Source organism: Sminthopsis crassicaudata, chromosome 1, assembly GCF_048593235.1.
Source record: "Sminthopsis crassicaudata isolate SCR6 chromosome 1, ASM4859323v1, whole genome shotgun sequence".
NCBI lineage: Eukaryota > Metazoa > Chordata > Mammalia > Dasyuromorphia > Dasyuridae > Sminthopsis > Sminthopsis crassicaudata.
Window position 1 is genome coordinate 681,048,441 of NC_133617.1, and position 20,589 is coordinate 681,069,029.

Sequence of the window (20,589 nt, forward strand, 5' to 3'; positions counted from 1 at the left end):
CAAAGACATCCACTTCCATCAGAATACATCCTCATACAGTATTGTTGTTGAAGTGTATAATGATCCTCTAGTTCTGCTCATTTCACTCAGCATCAGTTCATGTAAGTCTCTCAAAGCCTCTCTGTATTCCTCCTGCTGGTCATTTCTTACAGAACAATAATATTCCATAGCATTCATATACCACAATTTACCCAACTATTCTCCAATTGATGGGCATCCATTCATTTTCCAGTTTCTAGCCAATACAAAAAGGGCTGTCACAAACATTTTGGCACATACAGGTCCCTTTCCCTTCTTCACTATTTCTTTGGGATAAGCCCAATAGTAGCACTGCTGGATCAAAGGGTATGCACAATTTGATAACTTTTTGGCCATAATTCTAGATTGCTCTCCAGAATGGTTGGATTCGTTCACAACTCCTCCAGCAATCCATCAATGTCCCAGTTTTCCTGCATCCCCTCCACATTCATCATTAGTTTTTCCTGTCATCCTAGCCAATCTGACAGGTGTGTAATGATATCTCAGAGTTGTCTTAATTTTCATTTCTCTGATCAACAGTGATTTGGAACACTCTTTCATATGAGTGGAAATAGTTTCAATTTCATCATCTGAAAATTGTCTGCTCATATCCTTTGACCATTTATCAATTGGAGAATGGCTTGATTTCTTATAACTTAGAGTCACTTCTCTATCTATTTTGGAGATGAGGCCTTTATCATAACCTTTAACTGTAAAAATGTTTTACCAATTTGTTACTTCCCTTCTAATCTTGTTTTCATTAGTTTTTTACTTTGATGTAATCAAAATTTTCTATTTTGTGATCAATAATGATCTCTAGTTCTTTGGTCACAAATTCCTTCCTCCTCCACAAGTCTGAGAGGTAAACTATTCTATGTTCCTCTAATTTATTTATGATCTTGTTCTTTATGCCTATATCATGGACCCATTTTGATCTTATTTTGGTATATGATATTAAGTGTGGGTCCATGACTAATTTCTGCCATACTAATTTCCAGTTTTCTCATCAGTTTTTGTCAAATAGTGAATTCTTATTCCAAAAGTTAGGATCTCTGGGTTGAATAGTAATTCTTACTAAAACATCCTAGACAAGTAACCAATTAATTTCTAGTCAAGTAGGAATCAATTACCAATTGAAACAACTCATGCTACATGGGTATAACTCTTGAATCCTTTGGTAGTCAAAATTATTCCATTGACATTACAATGGAGAGATAAAGAACATATTTTTCATTGAGCAAGTCCAAAACTTTTAGTTGACATATACCCCCAAAGGTGCAGAGATGACAAGTCATAATAGAATGTTTCTGATCATCATTAAATCCATTGATCAGCTTTTTCCTTATTGAGGGAATGTTTTTTCCTGCTTTATGACATTTCCATATTCATGAGATCTCACTTGTTTTTCTTCCATCTAGTATGCACTTAACTTGTAGATATTTAATGAATATATTTGTAAGAAAATTTGTATTATATTCAAAACTCAATTTTTATTATAGATTAAAATTAAATATGTTTCAACTATATAAAATTTAATTGTTCATGCACATTTACATAGAAATCACTATCATAAAAACTAGTAAGATAAAGTTTCATCTTTAAGAAATTCCCTCATACAGGGGGCAGCAAGGTGGCGCGGGGGCAGCTAGGTGGCGCAATGGATAGAGCACCAGCCCTGAATTCAGGAGGACCTGAGTTCAAATCTAGTCTCAGACACTTAACACTTCCTAGCTGTGTGACCCTGGGCAAGTCACTTAACCCCAGCCTCAAAAAAAAAAAAAAAAAAAAAAAAAGAAATTCCCTCATACAATGGAATGGCATGATGAAATTCTCTTATATAATATTATCAAATGAGATTTTATGGACATACACACACACACACACACAAACACACACACACACACACATACACACCACACACACATGGATATTCCAGGAGTGATGACAAATAAAGATGAGGTTCAATATCTGATGGAAGGAATGTAAAGAGGGCCTATAGGATCCCTGACAAAGTTATTACTTTGAATGACTGAACTTTTGAATGAGACGAAGAAAATTCTCAATGAAATGCCGGTCTTAAAATTCTCTTATTTCGTCTTAAATTAGATAGTTGGGTTAAAAAATTGCTTTAATGATAGTTCTTAAATCTGGATTTAAATGAATTACATTTGGCTATATTCATGCATGCAACTATTTTACTTTATACAAATATTGAATGATGAAAGGCAAATCTTACATAGGACCTCGTAACAACTTTTAAAAAGATGTTTAGATATTAATGTTGATTGTTTAATAAAATCTATAATTACCTTCCAATTTTTGAAACTGAATTAATAGTCAAAATGCTAGTTATTTTAGACTTGCTATGAGAAAGCATGACCAAAGTTATTTTGCACTGTTCTTAAGCAATAACCTCATCTTTGTATGTTTTCTGGAAAAAAAAAACTTATACATAAACACATATATACATGCATAAATATGCACATATAAAAATAATACTATGTAAATCATGAAACAGTTACATTGCTCAGTAGTTAGTGTGATTGAATTAGTGGCAAAAAAAATGGGGCCAATCCAGCCTCAGATATTTACCATCAGTGTAGCACCGGACAGTTTATTTAACTCTGTCTGTCTCAGTTTTCTCATCCATCAAATGGGGATAATGATAATTATCTCTAATTCTTGTGAAACTGAAATGAGATTTTTTAAAAATATTGCAAACTTTAAGGCTTCATAAATAGTAAGTATTATTATCTTAATGCATGATGCTGTAAATATAAAATTTAACTTATTTGTTAAAACTTTGTTGAGTAGAGATAAAAATTGGTATTATCTCAGCTAAAGATCATCACTCATCCAATTGGAGAAGGTCTCCTGGAAAATATTGGATTGGCTATTTGATGTGAATAGTAAGGAGCAGGGATGTGGAGATCTAGGTGTCATAGATAATGCAAACAGCAATAATATAAGGTACAAAATGTAGAAAGAAGCAATAGGGATTAACTTTTAATATTATCCTACATAAATAAATTAAAATTCCTAAAGATTTTTATTTTTCTATAACTCATCCCATGTGTTATGGTTAAACCTTAAAAATTTTCCCATTGATACACAGGAGCAACATTTTAATTACACCCTCATCCAAGATACACAGATTCTTCACCTTGACATTTACTAGATAAACTTTAGTGAACTGAATGGCATCTATGTACAATGTGTAGATATCATACCCTTATTTACAGATGCTCTTAAAAGCATTTTTTTTCTCTTTTGTACTTCTGAACTCTTCCCAGAAATCTTGGGATTTACTGGATAGATTTCTTTTTTTAAGGACCATGACTTAAACCAAAACCAATCTGTTTTTCATTGGTCACCAATCGGTCCTAGGCCAAGTCCCATTTGATTATTATTTGGGTCCTGATTTAGTTGGATTGAATATAAATAGCAATCATTTTCTGCTTTAGCCAGAGATTCTGAGGATCTTCCCCTCTTTATATTTATTTTGAAAGTCGAGATTTTTTGCCTTAATAACAACCTAATTTTAATCACTGAATGTGCAGCCTTGGTCAAACTGAGAGCTATTGGAGACCTTAGCTTAAAAAATCCAAGGTGTCTTATTTCATCTAGGGCCATCTTCAGTTGTGTTGATCTCCAGTTGTGTATTTGGCCACTGGACCCAGATGGTCCTGAAGGGGAAAGTGAGGCAGGCAACCTCACACAGGTCTCCCTCCCTCAAATTCAATTTAATTGCATGCGATGGCCTATAGTGATAATATCAAAATAAACAATTAGAAGAAGATAACAAAGTCCCTGAAGTCATGGGACTCTTTAAGAATGAAGTACAAACAACAACTTCCAAAAATATAGATTACATCAATGGAAACAGTTTTGAATATGTTCATCTCAGAGATTCCTCTCTTGGTATTTTATCTCCTAGTATTAATTAACCAATTGTATTGAAAATATAAATATACTTGAGCATTGATGTCTCTAAAAGTATGAAATTGTTTATTTTATTGCAATTGTGAAATAAAATGATTACTCAAAATTGAGACATATTTAAGCATTTGACTCAAATCATGGTTATTACTGTTGTTTCTGAGAATCCCTAGCTTTTTTTTTTCTTCAAATCTCAGCTCCAACAGCACTTCTTCTATTAGGCCATTTCAGATTCTTTTCTTCCCCACAGTGTCCCCTTGAAATTGGCTTGAATTAATTTTATTTTGTATTTAACTTGCATACTTATATGTATATAGATACATTGGACTAGTCCCTTCAGACCTTCCTAGTCTACTTAAACCTTACTCTGAGATACTAAATACTTTGATTCAGTGATCCTGACCTTCTGGCTCTTCCACAAATGAGGCACTCCATTTCTTTACCCCCAGCATTTTCTCTGGTTATTTCCAATGTTTAACAAACATGGACTGATTGGAAAAAAATAAGAAATAAGAATATGTATATAAAATAAATATTTTGAGTCCAGAAATGATGCAGGATGTGGGAAAGATCAAGAATATTTTATCTAACATTTTTTCCGCATAATTCTTTGAAAATTGCATAAATGTAAATAATATAATAGCCATTGAAGATAATTGAGGGAGATAATGAGCATTGCTCAAAGAGTTTTCTTTATCTATATCTATATCTATATCTATGCAACATTCATCTACATTTCTTTCTATCTATCTATCTATCTATCTATCTATCTATCTATCTATCATCTATCTATATTTATACATTGTGGTCTATTAAGAGCTGGCTTAGATTTAAGAAGATCTCAGTTCATATTCCATAGCTTATAAGCATTGGTTTTGTGACTTCTCTTGACCTAAACCCTTTAGTGTCTCAGCAAATCCCTGAGACTATAAATTGTAGTGTGGTACCAGTCTGATGTAAGGGGAATTTTCTCAATGGGAGTTTTCTGCAGTAACGAATTATGGGACTGATCTAACAACCCAACATTACCCATCAATATACTTCATGTTTTCTTTATTTTTTTATTAAAGCTTCTTATTTATAAAGCATATGCATGGGTAAGTTTTCCAACCTTGAACCTTGCAAAACCTTTCGTTCCAAATTTTCCCCTCCTTCCTCCTACCCCCTCCCCTAGCTGGCAGGTAACCCAATACATGTTAAACATGTTGAAAAACATATTAGATACAATATATGTATACACATTTATATAATTATCGTTGCACAAGAAAAATCAGATCAAGAAGAAAGAAAAAGAAAAACTGAGAAAGAAAACATAATGCAAGCAAATAACAGAATGAGTGAGAATGCTATGTTGTGTTCCATACTCTGTTCCCACATTCCTTTCTCTGGGTACAAATGGCTCTCTTGTCACTGAACAAGTGGAACTGGTTTGAATCATCTCATTGTTAAAGAGAACCATGTCCAGCAGAATTGACCATCGTATCTTGTTGGTGCTGTGCATAATGATCTTCTGATTCTGCTCATGTCACTTAGCATCAATTCATGTAGGTCTCTCCAAGCTTCTCTTAAATCATACTGCTGGTCGTTTCTTACAGAGCAAGTATACTTCATGTTTTCAAAAAATTTGGAAATATGTTTCTGGAGAAGTTATAGTATACTTTCTTATGTATAAATGAATTGAGATTATCTCCTATAATATGAAATCCTCTTGATAGATCTAATGCTTCCTTGTGTGTTTGGCCAATACAGGCAGCCTATAATGAATTGAAAAGAGCTAAGAATCTAAAGTAAGAAGACCTGAATTCAAAAAATGCCACATATCCTTTATGACCTCAAGAAATTTATTTATTCTCTTTCAAATTCAGTTTCCTTATCTGTAAATCAGTGCACTAAAATATATGATCAGAAAGTGCCTTATACCTCTAAAATGTCATTTGTGGGAGGATTCTAGGAAGATGGCAAGAGTAGGTGGGTAAATTTCAAGCTCTGCAGGGTTACCCCACAAACAGAACAAATTTGCACCTCAGGGAAAACATAAATTGGTAAAAAATCAAGAATACCTGGGGCAGAACAGGGGTCCTGGGGCAGAACAGGGGTCCTTCATGCACAACCCCAGAATGACTTGGCAAAAAAAAGAACAGAGACTTATTATGGGAATAGAGAAGGCCAGGGTTCATCTTCAGAAGACACAAGTAAAAAAAAAAGCTTCTTTTACTCTAAAAAATAATGGTAAATTGTTTCCTGCCCAGAGAGAATTTATAGAAGAACTCAAAAAAGAATTTAACATTCAGGTGAGAGACACTGAGGAAAAACAAGAAAAAAAGCAAAAATTAAAAAAGAAATCCAAGAAAAATAAGATTATGAAAAAAGACAGCCAATTAGAAAAGGAGATAGAGTTTTAAATACAAAAATAACTCTTTGGAAATTAGAATTGAACAAGGGGAAGCCAGTGAAGTTATAAGACCAAGAAATAACAAAACAGATTATAAAGAATGAAAAACAGAACAGAATGTGAAATAGTTAATAAGAAAAACACCAGATGTAGAGAACAAATCAAGAAGACAAAATATAAGAATAATTAGACTATCTGAAATCTGTGACAAAAAAATAATCTTGACACAATAATGCAAGAAACAATTTTTAAAAAATTGTCCTGGACTGATAGAAAATGAGGGGAAATAATAGAAATAGAAAAAAATCCAACAATCACCACCTCAAAGAGATCCTTTGAGAAAAACAGATAGCAATATTATTTTGGAACCACTAGTTCAAAAAGAAAAAATTGCAAGGAACAAGAAAAAGCAATTCAAAAGAGTTGAAGCTACAATTAGAATTGTATAGGATTTATGAGCAGCCACAATAAAAGACTTCAGGATCCGGAATCATATATACTGGCAAACAAAAATACTAGGCCTGTAGCCAAAAATATTATATCCGGCAAAATTATCCATAATGTTCAATGAAAGAAAAGGGACATTCAATGAACTTGCAGATTTTCAGCACTTTCAACCATACCCGAACTTAATAGAAAATTTAACATGTGAGAGCCAACATCCAAGATTAACTTAACATGGGCAAATTGTTTGTTTCTTTACATGGAAGTGTATGCAATATGTTTAAAATTGACATCAGTAATTGGGTAGCTCAAAAGAAAGATTTATACAAATGAAGTGCAGAGGAAGAATAGAGGCAGAAGAATTAGAAGAGAAAGAAAGGTTTATAGTTCTGAAAACCTACTCACATCAGGAATAGGTTAAATAGACAACATTACATATATTCCAAAAAGATTGAAGTACTCTACAATATCTATAAAGAAATAAGGAGGGGAGGGATGGACAGATGGGGAAGCAAAAGGGGCAAGAAGAAGACAAGGGAAGGATCCATGGATGGGGGGAGGTTAAGTAATAATCAGACAAGTTTAATAAAGCAAAATAGTTATCAGGGATTGAAAATAAAAAATATACACAAACATTACAAGAAGGATCAGGACTCAAATTTATTTAAAAAAAATGGCTAGTAATCATTGGCTTTAGACAAAGATAAACAAAGATTCTATCAAGAGAGAAATCTACATTATATATATATAATAATCCTGTTTTAGCTGCATGTTTACATATAGGTAAATACATGTGTATATAGATGTGTCTGAGTATATGGAGATGTATATGTGTGTTTCTGTATGTGTTTGTGTATATCTGTGGATGAGTGTGAATGTGTGTGTATATACATACATTATATATGTATAAATATATGCATTATATATTACATATACATATGTATATACATACATGCATATGCATACACATATATTATATATGTATATATATGCTCACACATACATTATATATATGTATATGCATATACACATTATATATGCATGTGCATATACACACATTGTTTATACATATACATATACATATTTTATATATATATATATATACATATACATATATATATATGTAGTGCATCCGTGTTTAACTATAGCCTGCTTGGAAGAAATGTGGTGGATAAAAGGGGAAAAAAAGTTTTTAAAAAAAGTGTTTAGCACTGATCAAAAGAACAACTTACAAAGAAGCAAACATAGGCACTTATGAATATAATTTCTTCTACTATTATATATCCTTTCTTGAACAGTAATTTAGTGTTACATGTATTTTGAATCCTCCCTGCTGGGCACATGACAATGTTCTGTTTTTTTTTCTTTGTTTGTTTTCCTTTCTATTTTTTTTTCTATTCTGTTTTTTTTTTTTTTAAAGTAAAGTGAAAATTTTAAAAGGGGGGCAGCAGGATGGTACAATGGATACAGTGCTGGCCCTGAAATTAGGAGGATCTGATTTCAAAACTGGTTTCAGACACTTAATACTTAGTAGCTCTGGTACCCACCCTGGACAAGTAATTAAATTTCAGTTGCCTCACCAAAAAAAATAATAAAGTAAACTTGTTATTTATCTTAAGGTGACATAATGTTTAAGACACCATACATATTAAGCCATGTCAACAAACACTTACCAAGTGCTTACTCTGTGCCAAGCAACTTTGGTCAGCCCTGGAGATACAAAATAAAGGACAATTCCTCCTTTTTAAGCGCTCCTTATCTAATGGAGGAGACATATACAAATAGATATACATGATAAATTATGATTTTAGTTGAGTTTGAAGGAAGCCAAGTGAACTAGGAGGCTGAGGTGAGGAAGGAGGGAATTTCAGACATGTAGGATAGCCAGTGACAATGTGAGGAGTCAGGAGATGGAGTATTTTAAGAAAGAAACTTCAAGGAACCCAATCACTGAATACCCAGATTAGATTATGGTATAAAACTAGAAAGGACAGTCAGACTATAATAATTTTTTAATGCCTACTATATGCCAGGTACTATGCTAAGTGCTGGGGATGCAAAGAAAGTCAAATGGCAGTCTTTTCTCTTGATGAGCTCACAGTTGATTGGGCTAAGACAAATAAAAAGAAGCTGAATGGGGAATTGGAAAGATAATAAACTCCAGGAGTGCAGCTGGGTGGCAAATGCTGGCAAGAAATGAAGTTTAAAAAGGGCCAGATTTTGAAAGTCTTTAAAAGCCAAACAAGCTTTTATATTTGATCCTAAAAAATAACAGGGAGTTACTGGGGTAGATTTAATAGGGAAATAAAATGATAAGATCTGCATTTTAGGAAGACCATTTTGGCAACTGATTGGAGAATAGAATTGAATGGAGAAGGAGGACACCAATCAGCAGATTATTGAAATAGTCCAGAGCCTGCATGATGAAGATGAAGAGCTTGCTCTAGAGTAGCAGCAGTGTTACAGGACACAAGGGGACATATACAAGAAATGTTGCAAAGGCGGGTCAAGATGACCTACCAAATAATTGGATTTGATGCATGAGAGAGAGTGAATAGTCCAAGATGATGACTAACAAGAAATGATAATTGAATCCATGGTAATAATGAGATCACCAAGCCAGATCAGATCCTTGGAAAATTCTTCCAGTTAGTATTCCTTGTTGATCAAGCAGAAAAAGGAATGTAAAAATAAATGAGTGGTCAGAAATATAGAAGAAGCACCAAGATATAGTAATGTCACAAAAACCTACAGAGAAGAAGATGTTGAGGAAAAGAGATCAAAAAAGGGAGCCGATTAGGAATAGATTGTTAGATTTCACACCTGAGACATGGATAACTGGAGAGAACAGTTCTATTGAATGATGAAGTCATAAGCCAGAGTACAGAGAATTAAGAAGAGAATGAGCAGAAACTAAGTCAAAGGGCCAATTGTAGGCTCTCTTTTTAAAAGAGTTAAGCCTTGAAAGAGAAGAAAGATAAAGGATGATATAGCTGGAGGGGATAGGCAAATCAAGAGAATTAAATGAATTTATGGTAAATATAATGTTGAACACAGATCAAATTTCTAAGTGAATTAGTGGATATGTGTGCTTGTTAAATAATGTCATCACTAAAGCACTAAATATTTCCCTTGGTTCACTGAGCTACTTAATGAGAACAGCTAGACTATAATTATCAGTTAAGTTGCTTACTGAAAATAATCTAAAACTTGAGGGTAAATCTCTTTAATAAAAGTTTCAAGGTGAAAACTACATTAAATTAGGATTGTAATGACACTGGAATGTATAGGCCTTTTTGATACACTTAGTGATACCTTAGCCCCAGAGAGAAATCCCTCTTCCTTATAATTTTTGTATATTTCAGAACAATGTATAAGGTATGAAACGTGTGTATACAATTTTAGGTCTTTTAATTCTGAGGCTAGAGAAGAGAAGGGATTTGTCCAGTGATTGAGCTAGAAATTAGTTTCCATATTTCCTCATTGTCTAGTACTCTTATGATGCATTTTCCCAGTGGAATTCTGATAATATTAGAAGCAAAAAAGAAATGTTAGTTCTTTAGATTTGTCAGTCTGGATATCTGTGGCTTCAAATAAATACTAATGTTCCCTCTCAAAATATTCTTATATCTTAGATGCTTAATAAATGTTTGTAATTATGACACTTAAGAGGATTTTAAAAATATTTGAAAGAATTGAAAAATGAGTGTATTTCCATCAGTTGGGGAATAGCTGGACAAGTTGTGGTATATGAAGCTAATGGAATATTATCATTCTATAAAAAATTGCAAACAAGCTAAGGCTTGTTTGTTTCCTGGCTTCTTTCCTGGACTTTTGAAGGCCAGGAAAGGTTTACATGAACTGATGCTGAGTGAAACAATCAGAACCAAGAATATATTGTATACAATAACAGCAAGAATGTGCAATGAACAACTACGAAAGACTTGGCTCCTCCTGTTCAGTGATCCAGAACAATCCCAATAGACTTAGGACAGAAAATGACATGTGCATACAGAAAAAGAATTAAAGAGACTGAATGTAAATCAATACAGGCCATGTTCACTTTTATTTTCTCTCTTTTTTATCTTTCCCATGGATTTTCCTTTTTCCTCTAATTTTTCTCTCCCAACATGATTTATAAGGAAAAAATCAAAACAAAACAAAACAAAAAAACCCTGTAAAACATAAGAAGGGTCATGATTATGAACAGCTTTCAATGTCAAACAGAGGATTCAAAAAATTGGTCCAGAAAAAAAAAGTGTGCTTCAGAAAGTTAAATTGTTAAGCTCTTCTGATGAATTGTAACAAAATCTGATTTTATTCTCTGGGCCTTATTTTAGCAATCTAATTAGCATGGCTTATATTTGTGGTGAGAAATAAACAACAACATGCAAATGGGGGGAGTCTGAATGTATTTTACCAAATGACAGTTATAAAAAGCAAATCTTAAAGTATATTTTTCTTTAGGAATTACAAACTGTTCTTTGAAGCAGTATGATATTGTTATTTATTCTCTGTTGGGCTTAAGTATGAAGAAATGGAAAGAAGACAGAAATTTTTGCTTCATCAAAATATAATAATTTTAATATTTTACACATAGTATATAGAGAAAAACATAGTCAAGGGGAAAAGATGTCTAGCCTTGGAGTTAAAATGATCCATGTTCAATTTCTGACTCAGCTTATTAGTTTGTATGTTCATAAGCAGGACACTTAACCATTCACATCTCCAATCTAAAATCTACATGTTAAGTGAGTGGCTGATCTGCATTATATGCAAAGATTCTTTCATTAAATTAGGGAATACAGATGAAATCATAGGTAAGAATATAAAATACAATAAAATGATATAAAATATTATTTGGCACATTACAATATATCACAATGGAATGAAAAAGAATAATGTAATGTGGAGTGAATGCTGGATGAAACAGGAAAAAAATGTTACTCTTAAATCTGTTTTTCAGCGATTTCCTTTAGCTACAGACCAATCAAAACTAATTCTACTTGTTGGTAAATTGGTCATGAATTTTCTGGCATTTCATTTTTTGCTGGGACACAACCTATTCTATAGTACAAAGAACATCAGTTTTTGCAGTGAGAGTGTTCTAAGTTTGAATGCCAGTTGTTAAATTTCTTCACTGAGACACAATTGTTAACTTTGTAGAACAATTGGAAGATCAGATTACATTTTTATACATAAATGTGTTTATCTGCTTTATAATTTAATATATTTTACAACTTAACTAAATATTGATCACATTCCTATTATACCTCAAAAAACTGTGCTAAGTTAAGGGGATACGATGAAAAATCCCCAAATAAACTACTAAAAAATCCTTCTTCCAAGATGTTTATATTCTATCTTGAGCACTGGTCTTATGGATGTGTTGTGAATCTCAACCAGTAACTAGTTGTATGACCTTGAACAAATTAGTCAATCAATAAACGTTTATTAAATACCTATTATGTGCCATTGATCTCTCTCTGCTTCAGTTCCACTTATTTAAAATGAAGACACTGGACTAGATAATGTCAACAATTCTTTTTATCTTAATCCAAGTTCTTATTATCTAGAATTTGTAAAGTAGTAGCTAAAATTTTTATAATACTTCAATGTTTACAAGGTAATTTATGCACAGGCAAATATATACAGTTATGTACCCTGTATGCTATACTTATGTTTTCATTGTTATAGAGAGCAATCAGTGAAGAGCTTCCTTTATCAGGGTTCATAGGTACTTTATCTGTCACTTCAAATCTGAGAGAGTTACTTAGGGAATTAAAAGGTTAGGTCACTTATTCAAAGATCACACAGCCGGTATATATTAGAGAAAGAACTTGAATCTTGGTTTTCCTGAATCTGAGGCCAATTTTCTATCCACTATGGAACATTTTCTCAAAATAAATATATGCTCATTATAAAAACAAAACAAAACAAAAACAGTTCGTTGCATATTTTCTTTCTTTCTCTCCATTATATATACTACTAATTAATATTATCAGTGAAAAATAACTATTGTTTCTATGTAAGCATACTTTAAAAAGTGACCAGAACAAATGACAGTATGCAAACTCCATAAAAGCAGGAGCTGTTCCTAGTTTTCTCTTTTTCTTTCTCCTTTCCTCCTCCTTATCCTGTTCCTCCTTTTCCTTTTCTTCCTCTTTTCCCCCTCATCTTTCTCTTTCTCTTCCTCACTGTTATTATTTGGCTTTTGTATCTCTATTACCTAGCATAGTAACTTGAGAATAATATACTTAAAATATTTATTGATTTGAATTAAAAAGAGCTTGAAGATTATTTAGTACAATTCTCATTCTTTTAATATGTAGAAACCTAGAAGGGATGAGGGACTTTTCCAGTATTTAATTCAAGTAATAGCAGAGTGGAGAGTGGAGCCCCAAATTCCTACCTCACATGACAGGGCTTCTTCATATCTTGCCTTTTCTTTTAGATCACTATTTCTGTGCCTCTATGGAGTTTCTAAATGGCTTTAACTTTCTTACAAAGAAGCTTTCAGTTGCTGTGGGATCACAAATAATTAAAATTTTGGTATGCGAACCTTTATTCTCATTATCTCATGGATATCAGTAATGATAAAGCATATTTTTGATGATACCAACTGGAGCTAAATGCACCAGAAAAATGATCAAAGCATCTTTGGAAAGTTAATACTATATACATATAAACACTATACTATATGTCTTTATTATGATATTGGGCAGAATAATATCAATTTTTAGATCTGGTTGTTTTTTTTTATTCATGAATTTTTCATATCTTGCTTTGGTATCTTTTAGGAGAATGGGTATAGACTAAAAGAACTAAGAAACATTGATATGAATGTACTGTGCAGATAGAAATCCTATTTTTTCTATTTATGGTATCATACTTAAAGAACTAGTTAGGTGTCACCTTAGGGAGGCATTTAGGGAGTATCTTTCTTAGGAGCTGAGCCTTCAGTGGACCCTGCTTTTCCACAAATGTGTGTGTGTGTGTGTGTGTGTGTGTGTGTGTGTGTGTGTGTGTGTGTGTGTGTGTGTATTGTTTGAGGGCCAACCTAGAAAAATTTGGAAAGGCTCATCATCACTACATAAGCTGTAGGGGACATTTTTTCCCTTCAGAAATATTACTCTAGAGATCATTTACTCACTAATAGAGGAATTTCACTTTATTAGGATGTAGATATGATCACATTTTAAAAATCATGTATCTTTGAGGTTTCATTAATTTGATTTGCTTCATGTTTAAGCAATACCTGGGAACCTGTAATTTTTTATTCTAAAAGAGTTTAGACTTTCTAAAAGGAACATGTAAGACTTTTAAAAATTGAAGTATAATGCTCATTCTACAATCTTAGCACCATCACTAAATTATAGCCTGGATCCTTTAGTAGCTAGACACAAGTGTTTGGCTGAAACCATAGAAAGCTAACTTTCTGCACCAATACCTGTTCTTTACTTCCTATTGTCATTTGAACTGAGTCCATTGGTATGAGATTGACTGTCTTCTCAATAGGAAAATTAAACTTCTCTACACTTCATTCTACCTTCACCTTGGATACCTAAGGACCAGTTTCAATTTTGGTTCTAGTTTCTAGGTTAAGGTTCCCCCTTCCAAAATGGAGAAGTATAGTATATAATATGTATATAACAACATATTACATATCAGGTGTAGAACAGGTGGTTTATTCTCTTACAGTAAAGGGAATGACAAAGAATAAAGGATCATATAATGATTAAAACAGAATCCAGGAACATGATTACTAGTACAATTCAAGATTATTGGGAAAAATATTTCTTTGTTAGGTGATTAATTAACTGTTTTACACTTCACCTTAGCTGAGCACCATTACATCAAACTAAGCAGAATATCTTTTCAAACGGTCTTTTTCTTTATGAAAATTCTTTCCTTGTTACCACTCTTCTCTTATGGCTGTTGATTTTGTCATAGGTATATTAATCACTATTGCTTCTTCTGAGTACTCTCTGGCCTTCCAGATCTTTTGATATACACAAAGCTGATGTTAGAAGAAAGGAAACAGAAAAAGACAGTCAAGACATTCAGAAGTCTCAGCATAGCATACCTGGCCAGTTAAGTTGAAATTTCATATCCTGGGGGAGGAGAGACAACCTCCCCAGCTCTCATCAAGAGTACCACTGACCCACCATTATATTAAAGTAGAGAAGGCCCTTTCTTCCTCCATCCTCAAATGAAGTCACTTCTATTCTTGATAGCTAGCTATGTCTCAAGAGACCTTTAGCTAGAAGCTGCTCCCTCACCCCACTCTGGTAGAGTAGCTTATGTTATCAGCTTCTCGGGGTCAAAAATAACCTGGAGATTAGAATGTATAGATGATTTAGGGGATAGTGTTAGATTTAGAGTTATGAAATCAGACTTCAAATTTTGTTGTAGATATTAGCTTTGCTATTCTCAGCTTCAGAATCTTTCAAATGACTCACATTATATAATATGTGAGTAATAATATCATTTAACTCACAACATTTGTTGAAGATCATCTTTGGTAAGATATATAAAGTATTTTACAAAGATTAATATTCTATATAAATGTCAGCTATCATCATACTAATCATCATTGTCATCATCATCAACATCATCATCATCATCATCATCATCTTTTTTTTTTATTATCATCCATGGTAATTCAGAAGCTCATTTTTTAAATGCAATATTTGGGGAATAGGCAGTGCATATCTATACATACTCCAAAGGGTATTGAAGACATCCATGCATTTGACTGGAATACTCTTAAGAAGTAGAAGATGTTATAGATCTCTCTTTTTAGATGTGTTTTTTCGAAAGGAAATTTGTTTATTGGGAAATATATGTCTTTCTGAGTTTTTTTTTTTTTTCTTACCCTTACCCTTAACTTTGTATTTTCATGATCTTTGAGTGGATCAATTTTTTTTCCCAATTGTGTCAAATTCTCTTTCTTTTTTTTTTTTTCACTTAGTAACTTTTTTATACGAGGGTGAATATGACAATAGAATACACATGTAATTTGTGTGAGCCTTCCTTTATCCCCTATTAAGTCTCCAATAGTCTGTCAAATTGTCTAAATTTCTACCCTGAGGGTTATAGTCTATTTTTTTTTTTTTGGTGCTAAATCATTTTTGGCTCCAAACTTAATTTGCAAATATCCTTGGGAGGGTAACACCTTAAGCAATTTATCATCCATTTAATACCTCAAGGATGATTAATTTATCAGCTCCTGGTGAACTTGAAAAGGATGCTATTGTTATCAAGACAAAGTTAGCCTATATCAAAATATTGCCAATATCCAATAGTTTTCTTCTATTGGATTTTAAAACACAATTTATATCCTGAGAAATTGATGCAAATTTGGATGTCATTTGATTATAGCTATTTCCCTATTTTGATTTTATGGAGAATTAGTAATTTCCTAATGACTTATGAACAATCATAGTTTTACTCTGATAACCCTTGGACATTAAGAAATAACAGGAAGGCTTCATTCATGTTGGGCATATTTTATATGGAGAATTTATGAGAAAACAGTTAAGAATCACATTTTGGGAATGGGAAGGAGTAGAGATATTAAATCTATATTGGTTTGCCTCTTCTGTCACAAATAATCTCATATAAAATATAATAATATATATTCCACATAACAGCAATGATACTTACATTTTATTATTTCTTTTATAGGAATAACACTATACAGCCACCCATATGGAGGGACCTTACTAAATGAAGATAAAATGTAAGTTGGCATACCATTGTAGAATGAAATCATAACTAGATGGAATTTAGGAGTAGCTTTTTGACTTCAAATCTTTTTGTTGAGAATAAACAACAAGTTTCTCTGACTTTTTCCTTTACTTCCAAATAGCTTATTTTTGAAATTAAGAAATATATACTCTTTAAAGATCAATAAATAAAAATTTTGTATCTTTCTCATTTATTTTATAATATGGAGATTACTTTGGATGAGATATATAGATTTGTCTTTCTCTCTAACTGGTTAAAAAAAAAACTCATGACAAAAAGAATATCCTTATTATTGCCATTTTGTTCTTCAATATATTTTAATGTTGACTTTTACATTTGTAACATTACTAATAAGAAGGAAACTGACTAGGGAAGATAATGGACAATGAATGGATGGAAGCTATGTTCTTAGCTATATGTCAGGAAGATGACAGCAAGCTTGTTACTGTGAGATTAAGTAAATATTCACCATCCAGGAGAGCATGATCCCAGGGAGAATCTGGATGTCCAATTGGAAGAGTACAATATTGTATCTAGCATGATGACATGGCAGAAAGATGATATGAAACATAGTCAAGTATTGAGAACAGGCTTGATATAGTAGATTATTACTAATCAGAATGGGAAGAAGGTTACATATGTTCATGTATTCATTCTTTCATTTATCAAACATTTATAAAGTTCCTACTTTGCCTGAACCCTGTACTGTGGCAAAATTTCTCTTTTATTTATTTATATAATTTAATTTTTAAAAATAAATTTTATAATTATAACATTTTTGACAGTACATATGCATAGGTAATTTTTTACAACTTTATCCCTTGCACTCCCTTCTGTTCTGAATTTTCCCTTCCTTCCCTCCACCCCCTTCCCTTGATGGCAGGCATTCCCAAACATATTAAATATGTTATAGCATATCCTAGATACAATATATATGTGCAGAACCGAATTTTGTTGTTGTTGCAAAGGAAGAATTGGATTCAGAAGGTAAAAATAATCTGGGAAGAAAAACCAAAAATGCTAATAGTTTACACTCATTTCCCAGTGTTCCTTTTCTGGATGTAGCTGATTCTGTCCATCACTGATCAATTGGAACTAGATTAGATCTTCTCTATGTTGAAGATATCCACTTCCATCAGAATACATCCTCATACAATATTGTTGTTGAAGTGTATAATGAATGATCTCCTAGTTCTCATTTCACTCAGCACCAGTTGATGTAAGTCTCTCCAAGCCTCTCTGTATTCATCCTGCTGATCGTTTCTTACAGAACAATAATATCTCATTACTTTCATATACCATAATTTATTCAGCCATTCTCCAATTGCTGGGCATCCATTCATTTTCCAGTTTCTAGCCTCTACAAAAAGGGCTGCCACAAACATTTTGGCACGTACAGGTCCCTTTGAGGGAAGCAAAATTTAAGTAAAACATGATCCCCAACCTCATGGAACTTATATTCCAGCAGAGAGATAAGGTACATTAGTACCTTATGTACTAATATAATAATATAATCATATATGCAAAAGGAATGATGACATAGAGATGCTGAGAGACTTTTTTGTTTAACTAGAGCAAAATGATTACAAAATGGCATCCATATATGGAATTCCTAACATAGAACACACAACTGTTATGGCCCATCCAGTCTTCCATCTGACTTGCTCAGTCTAGCATTTCCTCACACAGGAAGAACTGGGATCCCAAGGGAGGACTGCTGTTACAATGCTAAAACAAACAAACAAACAAACAAACAAAAAACCTCTTTGTGTCTTAGCAGAAATCGTGTTGTAAAGAAAAACACTTAGACTACTTACCATTTTATCTCTTGAGCACCACTAATGTGATTTTCAATTATACAGACCTATCTATTCACAATGATGGTAATTACATCTAAAACATAAGCATGTACTTAATAAGTTGAAAACAAGAATGATTTTAATGTCAGGGTATTTGTTTAAAGCAAATAGAAGAATAATAAATATATTACTGTCCTCATGTAAACCTGAGTCATAGTCTCCCAGCAATACATTCAGCATTCCTGGGAAAGAATGGATACACCCTTCCAGAATCCTAAAAGGAAAGCACATTACTTAGAAAAACAAATATCCTGAGGATAGTTCATGGTAAACTTCTCTGTTCTCTTCCTATATGAAGAAAGGTCCATAAAATTTCTTTAACAAACTAATTCTTTATTGAAACGATGCTTCTATTGCTAAATAAAGTTTGTCCATATTGTGCCTAACTCCAATGGAACATGACATTTCAAGCAAACTATTCAATCTACTTGGTGAATACTTTGATTCTAAGCTTTTGCTTAGATGGACTTTCTCAATAGTAACTATAGTTATTTATCACCTCCAGATTAAAGGATATTTTTAATTTAAATAGTATTATTTAATGTTGAAAAGGTGATGACCTTTATCCCAAGCCTCTTCATCTCTTCCTTTTCAGATTTTTTAAAAATTCTCTATCTCTAGGCAAGAATAAGTGAAAATATAGAGAAGAAAACCAATTGTTTAGCTGTTTGCCTTTTCTCAGGAGCTGACATAGACCCCAACTGAGTGGTCACTCTCTCATATAAGAAAAAATAAATATGATTGTTTTTACATTTTGAGGTGCAAGTCATATAATTATAGGTCTAAGTAACAGCATTTCATTTGTTCTGATAATTTTTCTTAAACTTTTAGGTCCCCTTCTAGCAATTAATTACCCATAATTATTAATATTGGTATCAATAATATTATTGCCCTAGAATCTTTTATAGTAAAGTCAGTTGAGTATATGTTATAGGAACTTTTAAATTTTAAGGAATGTCTTCCTTGTATTACCAATGAATGATTGCTGAAAATACTTTTGAACTCATACATATGAATATCATACAAAATTTCATTGTGTACCAGGTAATGGTATACAATGCTGCTTGAGGACAGATAAAAATCCCAGAAACTAAGAGTTAGAAGAAACTTCACAAACCATCTCAATATTATATATATATTAATCATAATCATTTCTATTCCATTTGTTACTAGATTTAATATTAAGTAATTCTTCCTTAAGCTTATTTTCACTTCACTTTCAATGGTAGTTCTACTTTAACTTTAACTTTCAAAGAAATGAGGAACGAATGAGTAAAAAGACATGACATAAAGAAGTCTGTATTTTATCAAATGTAGCTCTGATTGTTTTACCTTGGTTGTAGACTGGAGAGTGTCCGCCAGTGTGGAGTTGCACTTTGCATCATGCTGGGTTTCTCAATCCTCACCGCATCGATTGGCAGTTCTGTAGTAAAAGACAGAGTATGTGGAGCAAAGAGGTTGCAGCACATCAGTGGACTTGGCTATAGGACCTATTGGTTTACTAATTTCATTTATGATATGGTATGTTACTGAAATAGGATTTGTGGATATGGGCTAGCTGGCTAAGTGGGTTGGGAGATTCGATAACCTCAGAACAATTTAGAAAATAAGGTGCAATTTCATGGAGAGTATTTACAGTTTTATTTCAGTATCTGACAGATAAATAGGTAGGTTTCCAAAGGACTCATAGGATTTAGAGTTGGAACAGACTATAGATATTTTTTATTCCAACTCCTTCATTTGATAGAGGAAGAAACTGATGACTCTCACTTTCTATCACCAGGAATTTGGAAATGGGGCTTCTTACAGTTCAGATTTTCAGCTAAAATTAACTCCACTTTAGAAGGATCTTACAGCTGACTACATATGGTTCCATGGGCAGCATTTGTCTTCTCCAATTTTACTGATGGCTCTTTAAATCTCTGGACTAAGAATGAAGAGACCTGGATTTGCATCTATCACTTAGAAACCATGTGACCTGGGTTGTAATTTCATCATTCTAAGTCTCTTTTTCTTTGTCTATAAACTGGAGTGAAGATGTATTTTGCCCCCATTTTCTAATTTAACTCTTAAATTGAAAGCAAATTGCAAAGACTATGTATTTTCTACTTCCTTTTTACCAGAGGGTATGATGACAATCACCTATGCAGATTCAGCAGAGATGATTTTAAAGTTTTTCCAGAT

At 32.7% G+C, this 20,589-nt stretch overlaps 1 protein-coding gene across 1 annotated transcript in view; it reads left to right on the forward strand.

Moving 5' to 3' along the window:
• Positions 1–20,589, forward strand: part of ABCA13 (ATP binding cassette subfamily A member 13) — a 523,487-nt gene that overhangs the window by 357,155 nt on the left and 145,743 nt on the right. The window contains 2 exon segments of the mRNA XM_074283590.1: positions 16,484–16,538; positions 19,749–19,926. Coding sequence (XP_074139691.1) covers positions 16,484–16,538; positions 19,749–19,926 — 233 coding nt within the window.